At 40.8% G+C, this 27,808-nt stretch overlaps 1 protein-coding gene across 3 annotated transcripts in view; it reads left to right on the top strand.

Annotated features, from left to right (window-relative positions):
* Positions 1-397: 397 nt before the first annotated feature.
* The window catches only part of sik2b (salt-inducible kinase 2b), a 48,684-nt gene continuing 21,273 nt past the window's right edge, over positions 398-27,808 (top strand). Inside the window, exons 1-6 of one of the 3 annotated variants that reach the window (XR_001961446.2) lie at positions 398-976; positions 4,459-4,575; positions 9,336-9,399; positions 19,794-19,955; positions 25,558-25,682; positions 26,180-26,303. Coding sequence is in view for 2 of the 3 variants with exons in the window: in XM_018681271.2 (XP_018536787.1) it covers positions 839-976; positions 4,459-4,575; positions 9,336-9,399; positions 19,794-19,955; positions 25,558-25,682; positions 26,180-26,303 (730 nt within the window). In the remaining variant the exon portion in view is untranslated. The remainder of the gene's footprint in view (positions 977-4,458; positions 4,576-9,335; positions 9,400-19,793; positions 19,956-25,557; positions 25,683-26,179; positions 26,304-27,808) is intronic. The other 2 variants (XM_018681271.2, XM_018681272.2) reach the window with 2 other exon arrangements.

Here is a 27,808-nt window from a genome sequence, read left to right on the forward strand (position 1 = left end):
TGACTAAAAGTAGGTATGATGAGGAACTTGTTTTCTTTTCTTTATATTTATATTAAATCCCAGCATGCTGTTTTGTATAAATGTATTTTTTTCCATTCATACTTGCAGAGAGCATTACTATGAGCGAGTAAGAGTGGCAACTTCAGGCAGATTTTGAAAGTATTTAACCCTTTTCTGTGCATTTTTTTTCACAGAGGCTTATTAAACACCTGCAGGGCACAACTTCAAAGTTACCTATGCGTGCAATCAAGGAGAGCAGACAAGCAAACAGATTTCAGAATAGCAATTTTACCGGTTGACGTAAGAGGTGGGTCTGGTTGTCTTGGCAACCAATTGGCACTGAAGTGTGGAGCGGCTCCGTGGCCCCGCCCCCTGTACAAATACCCCTATGGCTTTGACGTCAATACACGTCAACCAGAGAACATGATGCCTCTTTGCAAGTCAACTCGTGTGCTCTGTAGCTGATAGAGGCACCTCAAGCTGAAATATTATAGCTGTATTGTACTGGAGAACGTGGTGTGACAGCCCCCGGGCTCGGCAAATGGCCTGCTTCGTATCGCTGCACTGACGGAGAGTGTCGCCACATAGGCGTTCAAGCTGACCGGGCGACACAGAAATCAACTTTGTCTATTTTTAATGGACACGCTTCGAGCGGCGGCGGCGGCAACAGCAGCAGCAGCAGCGGCGGCGGCGGCGGCGGGCGGTTTGTTTTCCTTTCGTCTTTATCTGTAGCTGCTCAAGCAAGCAAGCAAGAGCAAGCCCGTGTGAGCCCCCCGTGTGTCCCTCTGCTCGCCTGGCTACCTCCTACTCGTCCACAGACAGTCACATTTAGAACAGCATGGTCATGGCTGACAGTGTCCAAAAACCGCTGATCCGGGGTCCGGTCCGAGTGGGCTTCTACGACATCGAGCGCACTTTAGGAAAGGGCAATTTCGCTGTCGTGAAGCTGGCCCGACACCGCATTACCAAGACCGAGGTGAGTGTGTCGGTGAACTAGTTAGCCTGAAAGCTAACTTAGGCTACTGTTCAGCTGAGTTACATAACTTTTATGCACCAGTTGACACCCCAGATATTCACAGCAGATACCGAAATGCTGTCCACATCGTGCACTAATAGAAACTTGGATCAGGTAACTGCCACCGGCCACTTGGCTGCTCCAGTGCGAGCAACAGCTGGTGTGTTTGAATCCTGCAGGTACAGGAGCAATGACTGACTGCACGTTCACCCCCCCCCTCAGCCAACATCACTGCCAGTAAGAGGTCTGACCACCAGTGCTGCTGGGAAACACAAACTGTAAACATGCATGCTTTATTTCCTACGCCAGACCAGCATCATTCACCTGCACTTCTTTTGGTAACGACCCAGACAGTACCATAGTGTACCAACTCAAGAGTCTGGCTGGTGTAAACACCCCTGTTGCTGTATCTGGGGCATGCAGCATGGGTCGGTGGTCCCATTATGTAATCCAAATAATGATGTGATTTAGTGGTTTCTTGTGCCAGCAGTGCCAAGAGCTTTCTGAGGAGCAGGATATGCCAGCCAGAGCTCTGTAATTGGAAAGCAAAGTGTTCTGCACGCATGCATGCAGACTGCAATCCACTGACACTGCTCTGGGGTCTTCATGTAGTATGGAGAGGGTTTGATATTACAAACACTGCATGCTGTCGGGCGTTGCAGCACAAGCGCAGAGGGGAACAGGGCTTGGATTTGTCTGAGTTTACTTACAGTTTTATGTCAGCTCTGTGCAGAGAGACCTTTCTTGAGCAGTACCACTGAGTGTCATGACTTTGTGTTGTAATGACAGACACAGGGACTTACTGTAAGGAGCATCCAGTCTGTGTGAGAAGAAGCTAAGTTGTGTGAGATGGGGGGTGGGAGGGGTGATAGAAAAATAGGCTGAGTGACTTGTGAAAACCACAGTTGCACACTTTGATCTTTGGTCTCCGGAGCCTTCAACTGTTTGTCATTGAACGTGAGCAATTGTACTGTGCAGAAAAACAAAGATTTACGTCATCAGTCAGACCAGACCCTTGGTCAGGTTTAATGAATAACAAGGCAAGGAAACGACTCTTAAGACTCTTACTGTGTTAATCTAGTTATTAAAGCCTGTGAAATGGCACAGCGTTAGTCTAGCCAGGTAATCTGCAACCATGTAACACTAACAGCTACGTGAATGTGGGTTTTCATTTCAGGCAAACACTACACCAGGTGATTTCACTGAGTGGCTGCACCTCTCCCTCAGCTGGTGTGGTATTTGGGTTGACAGAAAACATGCATGTTGTTGGTGGCTTTCAGGCCGCTGGTTTGGTAGAGGTCACTCAGCACTGGTTGGTACAGAGAGCCACTGCAGCTGCTTGGCTCGGCCAGGCCCATGGCCAGAGCCAGGCTGTTTGTTAGACTGGCCAAGGTCAGTTGGAGAAGCAGGCTATCAACTTTATGTGATGCCATCTGCCTTGAGGATATGCCAGCGCGAAAGAGATGTTAGCCTGGTGCATGTGTGGGAAGAAAACCAGAGTTTAATGACACATTAAACAGCAGATCTGATGTGTTTGTGCGCATGTGTGTACATATTCCCAGATAGGTGTACCTGTGTGTGCATAACCTACTTTTTCTACTCATGGCCCCCGCATGTTATACTGACCCATTCATCCCATTATGTACATATTGCAGCTTGTGGGTTCACATAGAGCAAACCCATTACCATGTGGTTGTGTACATTTATCTATCTTCACCATAGCATCTTCCTGCTTTTCTGCTCTTATTACTTTGTGTACAGGCTAAATTCCCCAGCAACACATTGTCCTCAAATGACCTTCTGCCAACACAATTCATAAGAGGTCTTATGTCGCGTGTGTGAGTTTGTGTGCGTATATTGTTGACAATGTGATTAGGTAGCTCAGATCTTTTTAAGCTAAGTACCCTGTAATCCCTCTCCACAAGACCAGTCATTTTAAATTTGATGCCCTAGAGGTCCTGACTTGAAGCTGGAGTGCCATTAAAAGATTTGGATTTCTTCATAGGATTTCATGCCAAGTTGCATACCTGTCTGTACTGTGGGGATGGAGATAATAAGGGGAAGTTAAACACTTCCCATTATTCTTTAAGTGCTAACTACAAATAGGCTAAAGAGGATCAAAATGGGTGTCAGTAGGATGGAGGTATCAGACTTCATATCATAATGACATGATCACAGAATGAAACAACACAGCCCCCTTGTTTTTTTTCAGTGATACCACTGCATTAACACAGCAGAAATTCAGAGAAATGAAGGGTCATTTAGCAGAAAACGTTGCACCTGGCTCCGCTTTTGCCATAACACAATGTGATGTCGGCAGGCAGTGCGCTGTGTTAGCCAGTCAAATACATGCAGTCGCACATTCCTGGTAAGATACTTTACAATTTGGACAAGGTAATTCTGCACTTTATCTGATCGTCAGGGTGGAGGATAAAATGATCACCAATGTGATAAGTTTCCAGAGGAAAATCCTTTGTCAGGCACAACATGAAAAACTGATAAAATCTGATACCCCTTCAAATTCATGGATCTGTTACTCAAACCTGCTTTCTGGATCCTGTTTTGTCATCTCACTTAGGACTGCGGCTGACGATTACTCTCGTGATTGATCACTAGCAGTTTTTCAGTCATTGATTAACCATCACAATTTCTCAAAAACCCAAGCTGACATGTTCGGATTGCTTGTTCTGTCTGACGGACACACCAAAAGCCAAATAAAGTCAGTGTACTATCAAAGAGGTCTAAGGAAAACAAGTATTCATATTTATGAGCCCGAAACTTACATTTTTTGCCATTTTTGCTTAAAGATTATCAGAACAGTTTGATTCATTTTCTTTTCTTCTTCTTTTTTAACACAACAGTCTTAGTTTTCTATCCTCACCTAATTTCTGAGAGGGGAACTTGGGTCCCTTGTTGTTTATTCCTCCAGCTTGGCTTACAGGCACTCTGAGCACTTGAGATCACACTGATGAAATGTTGTTTATGAGACCTTACGAAGGATAGATGTTAATATTGCCTTGTTACCCACCGGACATCATTACTCAACGCCAAGAGTGTTGAAGTTGTGAGAGTGCGATTTACACATGTACATGTCACTTTGGGTGTCTGTATATTCAACAAGGCATGTGTTTGCCTCTGCTGTACCTTCATATGATATTTGATCATAGCTCAGATTTTAAACCTGTTCATGAAGGCTTCAGCACGAGCTGTATTTAAGAATTTATGTTTTGTCTCAGAGACAGTTTCTGCTCTCATAGCTGAAAAGAACACACTGTATCCTTTTGCTACCTGGAGAATATTAAATTGTTGTCTGTTCTGGTGTTTGTTTTAGTGTGGGGAGGTCTGTCTTATTGCCCATAGAGTCTGATGAGCTCTAACAATGATTTTACTGTTGAAACTGACTGACTACAGCTGTGTTGTTCATAGCTCCCATTATTCTGCAGGTGGCCATTAAGATCATCGACAAGACACAACTGGATGCTGTCAACCTGGAGAAGATCTATAGAGAAGTTCAGATCATGAAGATGCTTGATCACCCCCACATCATCAAGCTCTACCAGGTGAGTTTTGCTGTCTGTTATCTACACAATCAACACCTCTTCACTGCCTGGCATGCAAAATCTTTGCCTGTATCATGTTTTATCTGGGCTCTTGTGTATTCTTTGTCTGTCTATAATGGCAAACATTGTTATTCCCCATGTTGTACTGCTGTGCAATGATAAATGGTTTTTGTTTTCCTCTTTTGTAACCTGCATTTTTTGTTTTCTTTTTTGATTGACACAGCTTGTCAAGCAAGAGATTTTCAGGAGATTTATTTCTGTCTTGGGTGCTTGGATCTAACTTATTCTTTGACCCATCTCATCACAAGTCTTTGCAGTGATGTTGGAAGAATGTAACCGTACTAGATATTTACCCCAGTTAGTATTCCACACATAAGGATGTTTTTAAAATCATTTTCTATTAACAAATGTGTTCACCTTGACACTTGAAAAACATTTTAGTAACACCTATGATGTCTCTTACACTAGCCTGAATTCACACAGACCTATTTGTATCTCAACTGTTATTGGTTTGATGTCTGATTTAAACAGTTTTACGGGGCACTGTGAAGAAACCCCCTTAGGGTGAAACTGCAATAATGTAATATGCATTGCAGTGTGGCCGCAGTGTAACATCTGTTGAGGGGGCCCGAGAATTAGCTGTGCCTCTGGCTGATCTGTGAACAAATCAGTTTCGTGGAGCAGAATTTGCCGCTGCTTTTTGTTGATCTTCTCTCACGGTACTTTAGTAGTCGGGGTGCTGAAGCGCACGACCAATCCAGGTCGTTTTCTAATGCATTAGCAAACAACTGCTGCCTAGCAGAACCTGCCACCACTGGATAGTTTAAGATATGAGAGCATAGTTAATGACTGACTGACACTCTGCGCTGTGTGCGTCTCTGTATGTGCTCTACACTTTGTGAAGGTGTTACTGGCCTGATTGAAACTAGGTAATGCCAGTTATTAACATGTACTGTAGCGTCAGGCTCTAAAATCAGATGTAGGTGTATTTCACGTCCACATTTTTTATTGATAGTCATAAATTTACTGCTTGTTAAAAAGCCTGATTAATTCTTCTGGGGCCTTGAAAAAGTACTTATTTGAAAATGGGAACACGTAGTGTCAGTATTCATTTGCACAATGATTTAGCTAAAATGACTTCTTTGCCTAGCATGCATGAGAAAAAGGTGGAAGCAGAGCTGCAACATATGGGAGTTCCATGAGCCAGAGCAAAGTGATACAGTTATGTTGATATGTTGATATTTTTTCAATCTCTGACGCATGTTGAGAATTGATGTCTGAGGACCGGATCTGTTTCAGTAAAGCATTACAAAGCACAAACTGAAGGGTAACCAGTAGGTACAGAATGATGCTGGATGCAGTGTGCCTCCATGCACTTTAAACTGGTGGCTTCTAACTTGGTATTGTCTTGGTTTCTACATGACATCCTCCAGACACATAGAAACAGAAGAAGAGATTTTGACATGTGACAATAGGAAAAGCACAGATGTATATAAATTAAAACTGGCTGAATTCCATTTACTTATTGAGACACCTTGTTAATGTTATTAGTAATCTTATGTCTGCTGTGGTAAAGGTCTAATTCCAGTCTATTTTATCTCTTTCCTCTGTCCAAAAGGTGTCTGTGACAAGGCACACCATGGCTTAACTGTTAACTGGAAAGTTACATATCATTGTTAATTTTTGAAATACATTTTAAAATGTAATATGATTTCATGCAGCAGAAATTTGCTTCAAAAAGCAAATAATCTCTATGTGTGGTAGTCTTTGCCAGTTGTACTATTGAAAGTCTCAGTATCAGTAGTGTAATGTGTGCTAAAAGCAGTTTTATAGAAGTAAATCCCATAAATGCCATTTCCCTCATGTCACCCTTGCACCTTTTATAACAATCATACATATGTCCAGCTATGCCAAGTTCAAATGAATTTTATAAGACGTTCAAAGTTTATTTTCTAAAATGATTTGTTGTGGTTGTTGCACTTCGTCAGTATGTTAGCCAGGCAAAAGGAAACATGTTCACTACTGATGTCACAGTCTGCACAATACAATAACTCAACAGTTTTGGTGATGCAGTTGTATTACGTAAGCCTTTGGGTCCTGTTACTTTGTTTAGGGAAAGAAAATGAGTGTTCATTATCATTACACAACAATGTGGCACTGCTCCAGCTTTCTGCTGTGTTATTTTGGTGTGTATCATTATTTCCACACGGCCCATCCATCCAATCAGCTCATGTCAATTAGTGATTTCCTTTTCAGTTTCATAAACTGGGATTGGCCCTGTTGCCCGGAGGGGAAGCCCTAGCTAATGAAGGCACACAGAGACACAGACAACCCAACTGTGGACCCCACTCTAGTTTGCCTCTTCTTTGTTGACCCCAGTCTTCAGTTCATTTACCCTTTCACATCTCGCCATTATCTGATTCTCCTGGGTTTACAGCTTTCCATGTTCTCCCTGGTTCTAGGCTGGAAGAGTCTCTTTACAAGTGCTACAAGCAGACAAAATTATCACTGGATATTGTTTTCAAAATGACAAAACCACTATGTCTTTCTGTACTTTTCAAGTGATGCCAGAAAGAATGAATACATCATTTGAATATCAATTGTGTTACAGGAAATCCTTGAATTAATTGAGGATACTGGATGGATCATGACACTAAGTCAATATCCTCTAGACTACAACTAATGCCCACATCGTTAAAACCATTAAAATAATTACATTTAAATATATAAATTATTCATTTGCAGTGTTGCATTAAAACATTAAAGAGCATAGCCTGTGTACAGCATGTGTGGGGCTATAGCTGCCTTTCCTTGTGGCTTGATATTCAGATGGCATCAGATGATCTTCAGACCTATTCATAATGTTCATAATAAAATTCAAAACCAACGACAAATTGTTATTTTTATGTGTTTAATGTTTGATTAAATGTTAAATGTTGATTAATGTTATGATTGGTTTAACACTGACCAGTCTGTTTGCACAAGCAGTGAGGTTGTATATAGAATGTTAAATATCACTTTTAGAGAAAGGCTTTGACAGACCTCATGAAGTGCTACACATTTAAGTGCAGTTTTCATTTCTTGGTATCTGGAATGCAGACTATGAATACTCTGCTTGTATTAGAATTTATATCATGCCAGATATTTGGCTTCAGTTATTCCCCCCATAGCAGTCACTTACAACAAGGAGTCTTTTCTCTGGAGCCAGATATACTACATACTTATAACAGTGTATATTGTACGTTTAATGTTTTATCTTAACTGAATTGAAGTGGTATGGTAATCACTGTCAGTGCAGCAAGGCTGCTAAGCAGCTGCAGGCATATAATAAAAATGCATGTTTTTCAGTGTTTCCACTTTGCCTACTGTAGCACGGTCTGTAACACAAATATTAAGATCCTGTTAAACTATTCATTTCATACAAGAGCATGAGTCATTGTGTTGGCTTGACACCTGGCCTTGCAAGCAGGGCTGGGTATCAGACCTCTGTAATATTTTGGTAGAGACCAACATGTCAGCGCTAACTTTCTGGCATTGAATAGCTGTTCGGATTCAGTTTTAATATATCATGCAAATTTTGATAATTTTATTTAGATAATAAAATTAAGATTAAGATAAAAGTTAAGCTAGTTCAATTAGCTCAAGATGAAAAACAACCCTGAGATTGCAGACACAATATAAAATGGATGAATGAACAGCTTAAGACAGCTAATGCACTTATTACAGACAATATATGAGGCCAACATCAACATGGTTCTGCTGGATTCCATCACAGCTAGAACATCAGAATTATAGAAAGATATTTGCCATAAACTGAACATAGACCTCTCTCACAGTGGATATTTTATGTTGTCAAGCACAGGTTCAACTAATAACATTAATAATGGCTGCATTCCACTCAGGTGTGCCAATGCCAGGGCCCTGCTATTGTACATGCTGGTTTACTGGCACACCTAAATGAATTGGAGCCATAGTTAATACTATTAGTTACACCTGTGCTTTTCCTGCTGCGACAAGTCAAAATGTCCGCTGTGAGAAAAGGTTTATTTCCCAGATTAGATACTGATGCCGGGCTTAATTCATCAATCGGTTGTATTCCAGCTCCACGATACAGAGAGGACAAAATGTGTTTGTTACACAACCAAGGCCAACCAAAGGGAGAAAAAAACTGGCTTTCATTTCCGAAATCCATGAATCGGTCAGTGTAACAGATGGAAAATTGATCATAAACAATGAGCGTGGGATTTCTAGTGTGAATGTCTGGCTCGCTGTGTCTGATTCATCCTCCCCTCTCCATCTGATTCTCCCCTCCGCATTTAATTCTATTCATCTCCAGAGTGTTTCTGTTTCTAAATCGGTTCTCCTCCTCCTACACAACACGGCACCGTATGAGGACTGAAAGGTTTTAAGGACCATTCAAATATACTCGGCAACACCAACAGTCCACCTCCATTCTCTTACATGGTTACCATATTTAGACCCTGTGCCATTCATGCATTTTGTTTTGCTCATGACTTTGCCAGACGCTGCGGCTTAACCACAGAGTGAGCCTTGTGGACAGTTGTGTAATATTTTGGTCATTTTTATCTGTTGTTTATGGGTGTCTTTTTCTAATTCTCTCTTGTTGCAGGAGACTGTACTTTTGTATTATTTGATGATATTGCTACTGAAAAGTGGTCTTCTGTATGTATTCACATTCACTCTCCTACTCTTTTCTCCCCTCCCTTGGCCCCTGTTCCTTCGTCCTCTCCCTCTCTCAGGTGATGGAGACGAAGAACATGCTTTACTTAGTCACGGAGTATGCCAAGAATGGGGAGATCTTCGGTGAGTGATGCTTTTCAAGTACAAGATCAGTCTGACCTCAGTATCTTAACACACACTGTCCCGCCCAGTTCATTTACGTCCTCCCTATATCAGTTGCACAAAAAATTCTGCATTGTTGCGTCAGCAATGTTTTTGACAAACAAGGAAGTATCAAAGTCTTGTTGAGTTTGCGGTGCTCTTACAGTAATCCTGGCCTCAATCGCAAAGGTCACATGATTGATGGAAATCTGAGAACAATGCAGCGATATGGCCATAGTCATGTGCTGCACGTTATTGCTCTAGCTAAATGTGCTGACATCGTTTTCTTGTTGTATAAAGTGACATCACTGAGGGCCCTTGAAGGCCACAGAGAGGCAGCCTCAAAGAGAAAAAGAGTGATTTATTACTCTGTGTGTTTCAGAATCACTTGCTGCTCACTGGTTTACTGCTTAGATGTTAAGATTATGCAAGATATCAAGATTATTTTCTACCTGCTGACGAACAAAGGCATCATTCCTCCATTTTCATTGACCATTACGTGACACTTAGATTACATACAGTGAACTGTAAGTAATAAAATTTTATTCTGCTTTTCACTTTAACTGATGGGATGTTTAAGAGCAGATCTGCAAAAAAGAGCGATTAAAATAGGAACATCTTTATAAGACACCATTTCACAAATACATGTCACATATGTGGACAGGTACAGCTACTGGTTTAGTTAGGTCACTTATATTTGCACTATACAAACAGCATTATAACAGATAACAGTCCGCGAAGCACATGACAGGAGAGGTCAAGAAACTGTAGGCTTATACTATACAGTGAACCTTTTCCCAGATCAGTAAAAAGTAAAATACACACAAAGACAAACCAAGTAAAGGAAAACATGAGGCGATATATACACAGAGCAATGCTGACCCAAACACATGATCATATTTAACATAAAAAAAAAAAAATGAATCAGACATCAAGATTTATTTAAACACCATTACTTAAATGTAATGAATAATTAATAATAAATAATATATGAATAATTATTTAAATTATTAATTTTTCTGTTGATCAGCTAATTAATGGGTCATCTAATCTTTTCGGCTATATTAAATTTTTCTCTTCCAGAAGAGACTGGGTCAGGAGGAGAATGCCATGAAACAAGTTGAAGTAGCATGAAAACTCTATACTCTAGTCTTGATTTTCAAAAATTCAATAATTTCATAAAACAGTGTTCTGAAATTGACAATATGAACCATGAGCTCTCTGAAGGCAGCAGCAGACCAGCTGGATGAAGTACTTGGTCTAAATAGCTATCACATAAACAAATGATGACAAATGATTGGTCATGGGAGCCTGAAGGTCTTACATAATGATTTTTAAATGACTAAAAAGACCAGATGTTGAAGTTTTGACTCATTTTACAGCACACCTTGCCTTACTCACTTTGGACCATTTTCATTTTGGACATTCAGGACACAGAAAAAAACATTCCTTTAGTGTAGACAATAATTTCCAGTCGTTTTTCAGAGACAAATGTTCCCAATAAGGAAGTAGGCTCAAATTTGCCACATAAACATGATTCAAGTTTTCTAGTGGACAGTCTGAACATACAAGTTACAATAATTATTTTTTCTATTAAGTATGTCAGTAGAAATGTTTCACACACTGTGATAGGCTAAAGTGCAAATAAAGAGACTTGTGTTGGAAGGGACAGACAAGTCAGAACATAGTAAGAATAGTACATGAAGATAACAAATTATCTTCGTCTGCCATACAACCACATGCGCTCTATCGACACCACACACACACAACACACACTCACTTTGTACAGTGTGTACACAATGCAATCTCCAATCCAGTACATGGGAGAGAAAGAGCATGTTTATTGCACTTTTCTTTGCATTTGCACTTGCATTAGAAAGGTTCAGATGGAATATCGCAGGATTATATTTTTCAAAAGCAAAAAATTCCTGGAATTATTCCAGTTCTGAACATGCAAACATGAAAAAAAATTATGTTCAGATATTCCGAGAATTATAGCACAAGTTTAGACCTGTCTGAAAACAATTTCCCTGTATGCCCCTTGCCTTGTGCTGCTAGTAATTGGCGTAGACAAGCTGTAAATGGATCATGATCCACATAGATTATTGGCCTCACCTATTAGACAGTCTGAGAATGTTTGCACTTTAGCCTACATCCAGACACAGTAGCTGAGAAGCTTACAGCAGAAACAGTCTACAGGTGAACTTAATAGTCATGTCTGTTGTTGTGTGTGTGTGTGTGTGTGTGTGTGTGTGTGTGTGTGTGTGTGTGTGTGTGTGTGTCTGTCTTTGTAATTCTGAGGCCAGTGTTCCACTTGTGATGTTGACTCAGCAGCAGCTCCTGCTCCTGTGACCCAGAGAGAGCTGGGAAGCAGAAACCAGAAAAAAAAATGAATGAGAAAAGAGCGTGGTTAAAAATGTGAAGGAAGTTCAGACGTGCAGAGAGATAAAACAGAGCGATTTATCTGTTTCATTACATACTGTATGCTACAGCCACTGCAGCTTTTTGTAGTTAAAACCAAGCAGCATGCTTCTTTTCGCCTAGACAAGCTATGTAATGTATACTCTTAAAGGAAATATACTTATATGCCACTCTCATAGTTGTGTGCTAAATGTGAAGCTATAGCCAGGAGAGGGTTAGGCTAGTTTAGCTTTAGCTCTAGGACTGGGAGCAGGGAGAAATAGGTAGCCATTTTCATTTTCATTTTCAGTGAGAGTGGCATCAATCCTCTCATCTAACTCCTGGGAAGAGTTTGCATATCTCCCCAAATGTTAACTTGTTACTTTAAATAACAAGGCGTGATTGGTCAACCTAATTTTCCATAATCCATAGATCATCTCAGAGTATTATAAAACCATTGTGTCCTGATTCCTCAGACCCCTCTGCCCTGATTGCACAATGTAATATAGTTATGTAAGACATTTGTATGTCATCATCAGCTGCAGCAATAGCAGCTTTGACTCAGCCAGGCAGACACCGACTGGTAGCTGTAACGCTGGACTAGTATTACAGTAGTCAATCTCACAAAATTGAACATTCATTTCTGATTTCCAAATGCATTTTCTGGAGATGGGTCAAGTCATCCAGTCGTGATGCACTCAGGCAAATGGATACGCTGCCAAGCCACATCTCCAGCCTCTTCCTCCACTATCACCCTCCAGAGAGTTGCCTCTGCTTTTCTGACATGATGAATTTCTCAGGTCTGCTCCTGGCCATAGGTTACAGAGCGGAAGATGTGAAGTTGTTGTGGATGCTTAACAGCCCACCCTGTTACAGTGAATCAGTTAGACGATGGATGAGCCTCCAATTTTTCTCTTCAGACCAAACAGTAAACGGTGTTGTGGAGGAGCAGGAGGGTTAGTCTATATTTGTGTGTGTGTGTGTGTGTGTGTGTGTGTGTGTGTGTGTGTGTGCGTCTGGAGCTGTAAAGACAAAGAAACGGAGCTGGGTTTGGCACAAGGAGGCGGAGAGTGATGGGTTCATTCTCGCAAAAGGGGTGGGTGGGCACAGTAATGGGCACAGCAGAGGCATCCATGCCAGCTTGTTGATGTGCCTTTGTGTCTGTCAGTCAGTCAGTCAGTCTGCCGCTCCACAGTCTGCCTCAACACCGCAGTATGTATCAAACCTGGAAATTGGGTCAACCACAAATAAAGCGGAGTTGCGGAGAGCAGAGGCAGGAGAAGAGAGGAGGCAGAAGAGAATAGAGGCGAGAGCAGGGGACATCCATTTGAATTTGGAAGGTGGTGGGGAAATGTAGGGCATGCATATTTAAGAAAGCGCTGCTGGAGAGAGGGGAGTATAATAGCTGGCAGTGAGTAGAATCACTCATGCGCATCTTGTCTCACTGATGAAGAGGGAGTGAGGCAGAGAGACTGTTGACTTCAAAGGAATACTCTGGCTATTTTTTGAGACACATTCTTATTTACTTAGGCTGTCAGTTTCTATTTCTTTATAGACTGTCCTTGATAATACTGAGCACTCAGTTTTCTCCATCTGTCAGCTGCCGGGGTGTGGCAGCTTTGACTTTGATGACCGGAGGAGAAGAACATAAATGAATAGAGCAGGGGTTGCCCAAAGTAGGACCTGTTGTTTGGTACCAAATAACTTGCAAAGCTTAGTTTTCCATCTACAAAAAAATAAACTATCAAATGATCCAAGCCTTTGGGAGAACACAATGCATATATGCTACAAAAGACATACATAGACACATATCAGTCAATTACAAACCTTGTAACAGAGCTGCAACGATTAGTCAATTAATCTGTCAGTCAATCGACAGAAAGCTTCTCAAATGTGAAGATTTGCTGCTTTTCTTTGTTCTAAATGACTGAATAAAATGAATAGTGTTTTTGAACACAAGAAGCCATTTCCTTGAGCTGTAGAAAATTTTAATGGGCATTTTTCGCTTTTTTCTGACATTTTACAGACAAAACAGTCAATTGATTGAGAAAATGGTTGGCAGATTAACTGAGAAGGAAAATAATAACAACTTGAATAATGATAATAACTTTTGTTTGTATGGCACAGTTCATTAAAGTGCTTTTGCGAGTACTTAACATCAGGATATGACAAAAGAAGCGAAAAAAAGATTAAATAATCATTAGCTGCAGCCGTACTGTATATCAGTCATGGATAGCAATATATCAGTTGTCTTTATTGGGTTTATGCCAGATATGTTGCATTGAGTTGTCATTTTCATATGTGAATGCTACATTTGTTGATTTATATTAGTCGCAGTGTTCTACCTCTGTACAGATTTAACCATTACTAACTGAATTCCAGTAGGACTGCCTTTCTGTGCAGAGATTTGGTGATGCTTGGAGAGAGCAGATTTTCTCTTTTGATACATACAAAAAGGGTTTCCAGCTGAGTGACAGGCAGCATCTTACATGGTAGCTTTCAAGGATCCACCTGTCGCTTTAAAAAAGAAAAAAAAAAAAAAAGAAATACAAGAAGGAAAATGTTGTGCCAGAATAAACCTGACATGTTTTTCTACATTTGAGCTGAGGTAATTTGTGCTCGTCTTCTTCAGTGGTTGCAAACATTTGGAAACAGTGTAGCGTTATAGCGATAAATAAATCAGAACACGTATAAATAATGTGGTGTTTTTTAGATGTCTGCATTCGTGCAAAATACCAGTCATTCAGTACAAAACTGAATAGGTAAACAGAGGTATTGCCATCATCAAATTTTAGTGGTATCATTTTATTCTTTATTAATGTCTCTTAGTCACTTCCCTGGCACCTGGTTGTGAAGCAGAAATCCAAAGAACATTAATCAGTGGTGGTGGCGTTAATCATCCAGTACAGAAAAACCAACAAGCGTCATCTACAGGACCTAGTATGTCAAACATCTTTAAGTGTCAGAACTTAATTATGTTTATGAAGTGTTTATTAAAGAGTGTATCTTTATTACTACCACTTAATACCAAACTATTGCACTGTAACATTCAAAGTAGACTTTGAAGAGAAGATTATAACATGCCTTCATAGAGACTTATTTTCCAGCAAGATAAATAACATAACACATCTCTGTAGAGTCAGAAGTTGATTCTGTGAAATCCTGTCATGTAAATTCTGACTCCTGCTCCAGTTTTAACATCCCCTATGAAATTTCAGTGTTCCTCCAACAACATGCAAATTGTTAACTCCTTGAATGCATGATAATTCCCAGTAGACCAAGACAGTGATGAAAGCCAAAAGTGTGCCAAGAGGTAGTTTGACACTGTGGCAGTGTTTTGTGCCACATCAGAGCACCTGTTTTTGTGTCTGAAAATGGTCTTAACTTAATGATTGCATCAGGAAGCAGCCATCCATCCAAACCTAACAGGCCTGATCAGACTTAAGAAGCAGATAAATGGGAAGTCTTTATATGTAGGTGCTATTTTTGAGGAGATTAAAAAAGATGCGATTATAAAAGGAGAAGTGAATCCATACTGACCAGAAACAGAGCAGCATGTTCTCCACTCAACTCCCAGTTTAAGTCACATTTCACATGATGTCACAGGGGTCACATGATGACCCCTGTAAATGATATTTGAACTTTAGACATTGCCTGCTATACATTCATGTAGGAATTTCAAAGGAATATTGTAGGGATTTGCTATTCCAATGTAAACCAATATAATATAGCCTTGACTTCCGGTGGCACTCACTAAATGAACATTTTTTCAATGTAAATGTACCAGTTATTTTCTTAATTATTAATTCATTAATTATTTTGTCTATGAAACATGAAAGATTTGTAAAAAAAAAAAAAAAAAAAAAAAATACCATCACAAATTCTCAGAGACCAAGATGATGTTGAAATTGTTTTTTTCTAACCAACAGTCCAAAACACAAATTAAGTTATTTAATACTGTCATTTAATGCAAAGAAAAGCAGCAAATCATCACATTTGAAAAGCTGAAAATGTCTCAAAATAGGTGCCTTTTTTTCAGTTGATTGACTTATTGATTAATTGCCTAACTGTATCAGGCCTACACATTCTAGTTGTGAAAGTTCAGAATTCTGTTTTAATAGTTTGACTTCAAATACAAAACAGTCACACAGTCAACATATTTTCCAACTCAGACCGTGACTATACATGACTTGACTTGACTATAAATAATGCATGAATTTGAATGGAGAGCATATAATAAATGGCTGGGATGCAAAAATAAGTTATGATTTGGGTTTTTTTTGGGGGGGGGTTGTACTTGAAAACCTCCTGAATGAATACCATGGAAGAGAAATTAACTGTCACTACCAGTAGCTGCAGTTGATCTTTGGCAGGTTATAACTTGGATGAAAGGGCAAGGCTTCGCTCCAACTGGCTCCAGCCCAACTTAACCCCTGAGGGTGCCAGTATTAAATCAGCACCAACATCTATCAACAGGCACAGGGATTTGACTTTAATGTGGCTGCTGCATTTAAGTGATTTGGGTATCAGTTACTGATGTGGAAACAGAGTGTGTGTGACTGTGTGTGTTTGCCCCCTGTCCTCTACATACACACACACACACACACCACACACACACACACACACACACACTCCCCAGGCTTGGCCCATGGTGTTTTCTGAAGTCCAGCCAGAGGTCTATCCAACAAGCCAGTTCGTACCCATGATGTTTGTTCCCTCCAAACCTGAGCAGCTGTTAAGAGATTTAGCTCCTCACCCGGCTCTCAGCAGAAGTGGAACACAGTGGTTGTTGAGCTGTTCCCTAATACCCCTATGATTCATACTTGTTCTGTTCACTGTTCCCAGAATGCATCTCTGCATGCCTCACTGTGCTGAGGTCCTTGCCCTCGCCAACATTGTATCAGTGGATTACTCATCCTTCCACTGGGGCAACATACCGCATTATGTGCGTGTATGTGTATGTGTGTATGGCTGCACAGTGTTGATTGCTAAAACAGTAATGGCTTGTTATTTAAGTGATACTGTAGAACAAGCAATAGGAACACAGTGCTGCTGTTCATATAGAATTAAGATTAGCTCCACTGTTTGTTGAGCATTTCAGTGCATAAAGTGTTAAAACAGTCAAGCAGGGTTTTTTATTTTTCAGCTAAAACAATCAGTTAATTACCCCCTCTGCAACACTTTTAATAATTAAGATTTCAAGACAGAGTTCCATAAATTCGCTAGTTTTTGTTCCTTAAAAATGAATATTTGCTGGTTTTCTTTGTCTTCTTTAATAGCGTTGGTTTCGACCACACAGGCAATATGAATTTGTCAACTTGAGGAACAGTGATTGTGTGACATTTTATAAACCAAACAATTATGGAGACAATAGTTAGCAGTTAGCCTGACGGATAAAAGTAATCGTCAGTTGCGGTGCCAGAGTTCTTATTAAGTATTATATTAAATAATGTATGCAGTGTGTGTGTGAGACAGTTAGGGCATGAGTATGTTTTAACTGTAGGATGGTCTAATGGTGTTGGAAACCCTTGTGCCTTTTCAGTGTATTGTAATGGCTGTATTTGACAGTTTGTATTTTTCCTGAATTTTAGTATACCAATCTGACACACCCACTTCAGACAGTGATCTGCCAGGTGTGTGGAGGTGAGAAAGTATGCAGGATTAATCTCTTAATCCCTTTTTCACCTCACAAAACAACTTCAGTCAGTTTTTGTGTTTTGTGTGCGTTCGAGGAAAGAATGTCTGAAAATGCACACGACTATCTCTCTGTATGGATGATTATCTTGTCTTGCCCCTCTTTGTAACAGCAGGCTTTCCACCTTGCCTCTGAGTGCAACAGCTATACCATGCACACTTTTGGTTTCATGTGGTTTGTGGTCGGATGATGTGGCAGGGGCATCCTCCAATCAAACTTGTTTGTGTAACTTGTTGCTGTTTCACCATCTGACAGGCACTTTGGTTGAAGCTTACTGATGCTTTAAGAGACAGAGGGAGAGGTTTGATCCTGGAACAGTTATCACTCCAGAGTCCTGTGCTCCTCACAGGTGCATATTTGGACCTCTTTGGCACATTCCCCTGTGCAGTGTGTTTTTTGATTAGCAGCGTTGCATGAAAGCTGCCCTGGTCACTCAATGGCCTCCTCTATGGAATTTGCCAGCTACTATCTAATCAGGTTCTCTCACTGTGTCAGATGTTAGCTATTTATCAACCACACTGGGGGTGATGGCACAGCATCATCTCCCTGAAGCTTAATAATGCAACTCAAGGCCTTTAGTCATTTTTATTGTTCAGTCTTTGTCCCAGCATGCAGCTGACCGTTTGGTCAACCCTGAGCTGAGACAATACAGAGTTGTTAGGATGAGGTGTTTACAACAACATGACACATGTCACTGGCCTTAGGACATATGTTGCTCTAGTTTAGATATCTCATGTTTAGTTGATGGCACAGTGTTTTTCACGCTAATGGGCTGTGAAATTGGCTTAGTGTGCCATCTCTGTGCGTCTTGACAGAGGCCTAGTTTTGAAATTCTGTCAGTGATCTTATCTTCACACAAATGTGTGTATACACCAGGGAAATCACAGCTGAATTGCTTGTGTTTAAAAAAAAGGAAAATACATAAGGTATTTCTAACAAATGCAAAGACCAAAAGTTGTTTTTCTAATATCTTGAGCAAACTAAGCTGCAGGTCCCTGTCTGCTTTGTGTTTACAGAATCACTCTTTTATGAGTTTGACCTTGTGGATCTTCAGGTAATTGCATTCCATATATTTTGCACACTTTGTTTACTCATATATGAACTTTTGTTGGCTGGGTTTGTTGTGGTTGTTGTGCATTGTTGTCAGGTTTGGTTGGTGGTCTGTATCCATGCCAGCTGGAAGGAAAGCCAACAGAGTGTCCTATCTTGTTTGCCACAGAGTGTGAATTGAAGAGTTAGCAAGCTATCTGGACAGAGAGGTGTGAAGAGGAACCCTGCCGACAGCAACAAACACCACACTTTCCAAAGTTCACGGGACTGCAAAAAAATCATGCATCTTGTAAAATACTCTGTCAGGTCGACTTCGTAAAAAATTAGTGAACACTGAGTGCAAAAGGTTAGAAAAACAAGAAGGGCATTGTGAGAGCAGACAATGAGAGAAAGGTCAGTGATCTGAATGCTTGGAGAAAGAAGACAGTCAAATTTATGACTTTGCCCCCAACCAGAAACAGCATTGACTTTGGTTTCATGCGTCTTTCTAAACAACCACAAACTTGGTCTGTCTAACTTCTCTGTGCGCAGCCTGTGCTCAGCAGATAAACAAATAAATCTGAAGTTTTTGTTACATTTTGGGCAAGAACTCGGGTTCATATTTACACCAGCATCTTGATTTGTCCCTCTGACTGTCAAGTTTGTTTGTATGTCTGTTTGTGCGCTGCAGTCACACACACTGACAAACACTGCATCACACATTAAACCTTTCACCAACCCCAGAGTTTCGCACCCTGTTCCAACTTGTACTAATGTCGATGTGATGTAGTAGAACACCACTTCTCAGAAATCTTGTACTCCCCTTTCCTCCTCGGGCTATGACAACACAGCTCAGTCTCCGCTGTCAGCCATTGCCTACTCACACATGTGCAGACACACGCACACACACACACACGTAGGGTTACAGCAGGGGTTTCCGAAGAACAATTACAGCGTACGTCTTGCACTGAATCATTTTACAAAGCATGCTGTAATATAGAGCAGCTGTACACTACTATTGGCACCAGGCCTGCACCTCATCAAAAATAAATTATCCTTTCAACACAACCGCCAACACTCTGTGGAATGAAAATCTGCACGAATCCATTATTTTCAGTTGCACAAAACGATACCTTATACTGTGTTTGAAAGTGTCGAGTAGTGTTATGTAAGTCAATATAAAACATATGAATATGCTTCTAACCTGATGCATTCACCTCTCTGCACTCTGTGTTTCTCTCTCTGGCTGTAGACTACCTGGCAAAGCACGGCCGTCTCAGTGAGCTGGAGGCCAGGAGGAAGTTCTGGCAGATCCTGTCGGCGGTGGAGTATTGTCACAACCGCAACATTGTCCACAGGGACCTGAAGGCGGAGAATCTGCTCCTGGACGGCCACATGAACATCAAGATTGCAGGTATCTCAACAGCACTGTGCAGGACGACCCATAAGCTCACTGATGGATGGGAAATAATGTCAGCATGGAAACATTTAGTTTTGATCCAACGCCTGATGTGATTTCAGTGCTGGTGTAGTTCAGAAATGTCTTGACTACCTGCCTGAGCCATTTGCACAGTGTTGTTAAGTGGTCTGAGGTTGTATGTGAGATAGCTGTTGGCTGAAAGATGCCACGACAAACATCTTAAAATCTCAGCAAGAATCCCTAAGGCCTGTGCCACCTCTTCAAAACTGATGATCAGAGGAGATCATAAATACCTTCCCGGTGACCCTGGCTTTAATTTTGAGCTGGAAAGCTTAAAGTTAAAGGACAAAAAGCGAAACAGACCCAGAGGCTGAGATTTGAGACTAAGCTGGAGGTCTGTAGTACAAGCTTCAAAGTGTGATTATTAAGCAACTGGCATTTAGAGCTAGCTAGTGAGAATGTCACCCTACTGCTGTGTCCTGGAGTGGAGGAGGGGGAGGCTGGGAGGGAGTGGGAGGAAAGAGTTTGGGTTTAATTGGAGGAGGAGAGGAGGTGATAAAATGGATTGGCTACTTGGGAGACAGAGGAGCAGATGAGAGGATGAACGAAGAATGATAAGGAGCGGTGCATAGCAGGGTGGCAAGGCTGCAGCTGTGGCAACACTCTGAAAGAGGCTGGGCTTTATCTCAGGCTTTATACAGAGCTGATACTGCAATCCATCTAAGGTGAGCAGATCACATGAGGACAGCTAAAAATACAGGTGTGAATGGATACCAGACACACTGAGCATGAATGTGCGCTCCAGAGAAGATGCCCTCTTGTCCTCAAACGACTTCACATCATGGACTTAAAGTAGTCAAATAAAATCATTGTTCATTGGTCTGATAGATTTTACTTCAAGGGGGGGGTAAATGACAGATGAGCACCTCAGTTAATCTTCATGAAAGTCATGGTCAGTGTTCAGTAGCTTTTATTTGTTTTAAAAGGTAAAATCAGATAAGGAAAAATTGGGCTGATTCATACAACAACTGATAGAGAACCAATGTTTCACATGTATCATCCTGTTCACTGTTTCTCAGAAAGGCCCAAGATGATAACCTGGAGATGTTATTACCCCAGCAGTAATTTTCACCAACGTGTCTGACTCACAGCCGATTGTCCGCACAACAGATTAGATTTGAAGCAGGAAAACAATGAACAGAACATTACCTGGTTTGTGATTAGAGAAAATGTCTCTGGGGAGGACATCAGCAGCAAAGTACATTCTGTACCCTTCTTACCCACAAAGTCCTCCGACATGTTTTGTAAACGGTACATGAAGAAATCATGTTAGATTCGTACTGTACACAAAAAAGAAAGTCCTCACTTCAGAATACCCAACTGCTTTAGTCAGTTGATGTCATTGTAGATTAGCCTTCTATTCAACCAAGAGAAGTCAAAAAGTACTCTTCTATTTGCTTCATCTAATGGTTATTTTCCTTATCAGTTCATCTGTTGATTCATTTTAGACTTTAAATGCAAATTGGGTAGGGCTGCAAGTAACAACAAGAAATGACGGATTGGACTGTACATTTATTCTGTTGGTTGTTTTGTCCAACCAACAAAATTAACACACTAGAGGGGCCCCAGATATTCAGTTTACAGTGATATAAAATAACTAAAAGCAGCAAATCCTTACTTTTGTCAGCCTGGCTCCGATTAATGTTTGGCATGTTTGCTTGATAAATGTCTTAAACAGTTAATTGATTAGTAAAATTACCAGTTTGTTTTCTGTCTCTCATTGCTACACTGCTCTGAACATGCAGAGCACCTATGCCTCTGGGTTTTTCCTACAATCCAGTGATGCCTCCCAGCTTTCTAAAAGGCCACCACTGGTCAGTCTGTATGAAGCTTAACCAGGCAGCGGTCAGTCAAAGAAAGGTCATCCTCATGGTGGCTGCAGAGGAGAGGGAAACTGTGGCGGCGGGGGGTGCCCTTCATGTTTTCACTTCAAACATCCCCTTTACGTTCAAGTTGACAGATTGAAGGGAATGGAAAGAGCGGAGGAGAAATAACAAAAACAAAAGCCAGTTGCTGGATCAGAGGAGGTGTGGAGGCAGCCTTTATGACTTGACAGGAAATATTTGTATCCTGCATGTTTTGGGTTATGTTTGGTTGAGTTTCTAAGGTCAAAAAAAGGCAAAAAAAATGGGCTCTGAAAAGCAGTTTCATAAACAGAATCTGATATTTCTTACATTGCCCCACATGAGAAAACTTTTATAGCTTCATTAACTACTGTTTGAATTTTTCAAGGTTGAAACCATCCGCAGAATGATGTCATTGGAAATGCACGAAACCTGAAAGGTGCTTCATGCTCAATTAAACAATGTAGTGAATACAAACAATCTGCAGATCAAGTGCACAATGGATTCTATAGTAAAGAAACAAAAGCAAACCACTAAGGTTAGACAATATGACAACTTGCATTAGAGATAGAGATTGTACTGGTATGTCTTTATCCTAGTATTATGTCTGAATATATTGGATCATTGTGGTCTATGTTGCAAATCACTGCTGACTGCTGTACAAGATTTTTGAAACAGTGGGACGAAGGTCCTTGACAGGTCAGGTATTCACTTTATTTAATCACCCCGCCCCAATCAAGCATTCCCATCAAACTTAAAAGTCCTTTCAACAAAAATCAGATATGATCAATTCATCAATTAAAATCTATGTTATCAAACAAAAAAATATAAAAAAAAAAAATGTTACTTAACAAAATGGATGTTCAATTACATCTTCATGTCTATAAACAGGTTGATATTGTGACAGATGCCATGATATGTACCGTATTTCCCGTTTTGAGAAAGTATTATTACCAGATTTAAAACTGCAGTGAAAATTGTTCAAAGCTAAACTGATTGTACTGGGTTCAGGTAATCAATTAGTTTGAGCTACTGGTCATACCAGAACAAGTACGACTGTGTTGGCAAAACCCATGATTGAATTCAAGTTTGCATTTTATTGCTTATGAATTTAACTTTTCATTAATTAGGGGAGGAATTTATTATTTCCTCTTTCAAAAGTTCCATAGTCTCATCTTATACAATGAAGTATGCTTTTTCATAAGAGAGGAACAGGCAGAGGTTTTGAGAACCTGAGGCATATAAGGAGAAAGTTTTAAGGTCATAACAAGTGAATCCAGCACAGGGCATCCTCAGCTGCAGCCATAACTGTATCAATGCTCATGCCCTCTTATGAGAAACAACACATTTTTGACTGCTGGATACTGTGCTCCTTACTCATACACTCCATATCCACACACACACACTCGTAGACAGAGACAGTTTTAGAAGCCTGTTAGCTGGTGTGTATTCCAGTGTGACATGTCTAGGCTAATATTATGCTAATACTGTTGTGCGCGACACACAATCGTCCCCACCCCACCCACCCCCGTTGAGCTGTGAGTGCTGTTAGTAGCCTGCAGCGTGCTGAAGCGTTTGACGTCAACCAGTCTGCTCAGTATTCAGCTCCATGAAATGGGTCACAGCTTCTGACGATAAACCAACTGCACTGCTCCGCTCTGCTCTGCCTGCATCTCACATCTCACCTTCACAGCAGCATCAGACAGTAAACATACTTGTAATAAACCCCACTGTGGCACACTGCTCTACCCTCCAATTTATTTCAACCACACCTGCCGCTGCTACCTGCACTGCAGTAATTACACGGATTGAATACATACACTCACAACCCTGATATTTCCTTTTCAGTTGGAGTTTGTTTGGCTCTAATCTCTCAAACCTGATTCCTACATGTGTTTTGCAGTGAACTGGAATTTCCTGCTTTTTTCTCCTCTTTACCGGCAAAAGAGAGCAAGATTGGCAGTGTCATGCAACAAAAGGTCCCCTACTAGAAATGGGCATTGCAGTCAGACAGAATTTTAATAATTAAACAAGTAAATTTAAGGAAAATTTCCAACTGTTTGTCACTTTCAGCCTCTTAAAAGTGATGATTTGCCGCTTTTCTGTTCAGTATATTTGCAAACTGATTATCTTTGAATTATTTTTATTTGTTTATTTTTTGAGCTGTTTTGTTGTGCCCTAAGCAATTATGTTTTCACTACTTTCTTAGTGTACGTAATTAAATACGAAATTAAATGCAGCTCTACACAATGTGAGATGTTGTGTGGCTTCAAGCTGTGTTTGTGCACTTGTCATTCTGAATGTGACAGTGGGTTGCAGATTGTTTCCTGTTAATTGAAAGATGCAGAATAGAGAAAAGGAGAAATGAATCGGTCACATATTCGGCCTCTGTTGCTTTCACTGTGTTCACTGTGTGTATGTGTGTGAACCCGCATCACCTCCAGCCCTATTATGTAAGTCAGATTTTTTTTTATCAGTGTTATTTATTTGTTTTGCAATACATTTTTTCTGTTTATGTAACTGTTTCGAATTATGAAAAAAGGATGGGGGTGGAGGGTTAAGTGAGTGTGATTGCTTCTGTAGCTGTCATGTCCCATGACACCATCACTGATAATGTACTAAATGAGCATGCAATTATTTACCTTATCTTTTATATGTTGATTTTATTTCTTATCAGTGAATCATTTCGGCTGTAAAATGTTTAAAGATAATACCAGTGCCCGTTGCGAGTTGAAAAGATTCTATTTACAACCATGTGGATCAGAGAACTGTCTAATTTTCATATCTGAGAAGCTGCCATCAGCAACTGTTTAAGATTTTTATTGATGAAAGACTTAAAATTATGAATTGGTTATTCAAAGTCACTCGTGTTCAATGAATTTCCTGTTGATCCATTAATGGATTGATAATTTCAGCACCAGAAGTGAGCACTAGTAGCAAGTCTTGTAAAACCAAATGAGGAGAGGAGACAATGGATCATTTAATGGAGAAAGTTTGGGAAAGAGGGGTGGGATGAGAAGGAGGGCGAATGATACGAGCTGATAGAAAAAAAGGGGGGGGGGATTGGCTGAGTGCTTGCAGGCACGCAAGTTGACTCAGTGCGATTTGGCAGATATTACTGCAGCTTTTAGTTGGATTTTAATGAAAGGCAGACGTGAACTTCTCCGCGTTTCGCGTTTGTGTGTGTTTGTGCAAGTGTAAGATTAGACCCTCTGTCTTACTCCTCTGAAGATTTAAAATCCGAGTTTTAAGTCACTCTGCAGACAGCCAATCAGAGCACGGCATTGGTAACCTCATGTCAGTCTCCAGGGGAGGTTACCTCATACAAAAGCCCATGTCCTCAGCGTAAAAATATGTAGATCACATATTGCGTTATGCAAAACCTGCAGACCCCATGGAGACACTGGAAAAACTCACAAGGCATTACTCTTTGTCCTGCACATTTGTACAATTTGACCACTTCAACACGTGAATTACCACAGCTATACTGTAACTGTAACCTCTTCCCTTTTTTATTCCGGTCACAAGAAATACTTACAGTTAGAGGTTGGTTCTTGCTGCTTTGAACACCACGTGGTCAGCCATCAGATTTTGGATGGGCCTTTTCAGTTCTGACAAACTTTAATGTTTGAAATTATCTGTACCTTTCCTCCCACTAACCCATTTACCCTGCGGTGTTCTGTCTTGCATAGATTTTGGATTCGGGAACTTCTTCCAGCCTGGGGAGCCTCTGGCCACATGGTGTGGCAGCCCACCTTATGCTGCTCCAGAGGTTTTTGAGGGACAACAGTATGAGGGCCCACAGCTTGACATCTGGGTAAGATGACTGGTGGCATAAAGAAGATAACTGTGTACCACATCATATTTAATAATTAATTAAACCTACAGTGATACATGCATCGAATCCATCTCTTTCCTTGAGATCATTTTGTGCCACATTTACTTTACTAAGTCACATGACATCAGCTGATACAATAGATTTTTTGAATATTATTATTAATATAATATTAATATGTATCTACACATATTTAATATGAAGTCAGCTGATTTGTTCCTGTCATGGTGCTGCAAGGATGTGAAGTGTGATTTCCCAACCGCAGTTTATTGCTTCCTGTATTTGCCATCATTTACCACATTTTTTTGTTTTTGTGTGAAGCGCAGTGCATTTGTGTATACAGCGTGTAAGTCTGTGAATGCAAACAATCTTAACCTTATTTACATCTGCTCACCTCTAATTGATTGATCGATCTACTACTTGTTCCTAGCTCCTGCCCTGACCTTGATCTATGTGCGTGCATCTTCTCATGTTCACAGAGTATGGGGGTGGTGCTGTACGTCCTGGTGTGTGGTGCGCTGCCCTTTGATGGGCCCACTCTGCCTGTGCTCAGACAGAGAGTCCTAGAAGGAAGGTTTCGCATCCCTTACTTCATGACTGAAGGTAAAGGGAGATGAGCTCATCATCTCTGGGGATATTAGACACTAAAAAAGATAGGAGACTGTGCCAACTCTCACCCCTCAGTACCTTGCATTCCTGTAAATGTACATGTATTCAGTGTATTTATGAGACACCTTCTAGCCTTTTTTTCTTTTCTTTTTTTTTTTTTCATGGTACGCAGTCGATCTGAGGCAAAAATGGCATGAAAATTCCTGTCACACTGCCACTCAGATGAAGAGATCACACTTTCTTATCTGAGTCACCATACTGTTGAATGTTCACGGACAGACTTGCTTGTGGCTGCAACCAGTCAGGGGGTCATTTCATTAAGCGAAGAGCATTATGCTCCTTTAGAGGGGCTACAGTAAAAGACACTCTGCCATTGTCCTCTTTATTGTGCCACTGTGTATATGCATGCATACATGCCTGCAGAGTGAGTCAGTATGGCTAACTATCTCAAAGCTGCCCTGCTGTTAGCGGCTGTGCTAGCTAGCTGGCAGCAGATTAAGTCCAGAGCTGGAGCTGTTTATGTAACCTGGGGAAGAGCCAGTGAAGCCTTCCAGCAGCTTGCCTGTCTGTCTCTCACAGGAGACTCTGCCTGTCTGTCTGTCTGCATGTCTGTCTGACTCATGCTCTCAGTCTGTGAGACATCTTCCTGTCCGTCTGTGGCCCTGTCTGTTTCTCTTGTCTTGTTTCTCTGTATCCCATCTGCAAGTCTGTAGCACTTTCCCCACAGGGGGTGTGGTGAGCGAGTCAACCAGATTTTTTTTTTTCTCTTCAGGACCTTGAAACAATTAAGACGTAAGGGGAATGTAGGAGTGTAATGTCAGCTCCTTGGCCAGACTGACACTCAAACCCGCCTCCCCACCCCCAGTCCAGCCCCTGTTCCCTGAACAAGGAGAACAGAGTGTGCCGATTTCTTCATCCAGAAAAAGTCCATCTCGTCCACTCTTGTTCCTCTCACCGGAGCTGTGGTACACAGCACAGCCTAGCACCACACAGTAAACTCTCAGTAGAACAACTTAGCATTGTGAATGCTGTGGTCCACTCCCAGCCTACTGACTACAGTAGATATTGTCTTATGACTCCCCTGCTGTTGCACATTGCACAGGCTTGGTTTATAGAATAGCCTAGAGTCAGTCGTGTTATCCAGAAAAACAAACAACCAAATCCTTGAGTCTGTGTCTTTTAATTGTGTATGTCTAACCCTACATACCTCACATTTGCAGATGAAACTCACTGCAAACTGCAGGTCAAAGCATAACTCAGTATTTTCTCTTTTAATCAATACATTTTTCATCTACAAAATGTTTAAGAACTTCTGCAATTGATTAACAAATCAATGTGTTTTCTAACTAATTGAGTGATAACTGCCTCCAATTTTAAAATAAAAATACATGTGCAGCTTTGTCTTGTTAAGCTTGGCCTGTTGTGTTGTTGTTTGTGGCATTTCTCTCCTCTGTCTTGAGTTGCAGCAGCACAGAATCAGTGAGTTGTTGAAATTCAGG

This window comes from Lates calcarifer, linkage group LG21 (assembly GCF_001640805.2).
Source record: "Lates calcarifer isolate ASB-BC8 linkage group LG21, TLL_Latcal_v3, whole genome shotgun sequence".
Classification (NCBI taxonomy): domain Eukaryota; kingdom Metazoa; phylum Chordata; class Actinopteri; family Centropomidae; genus Lates; species Lates calcarifer.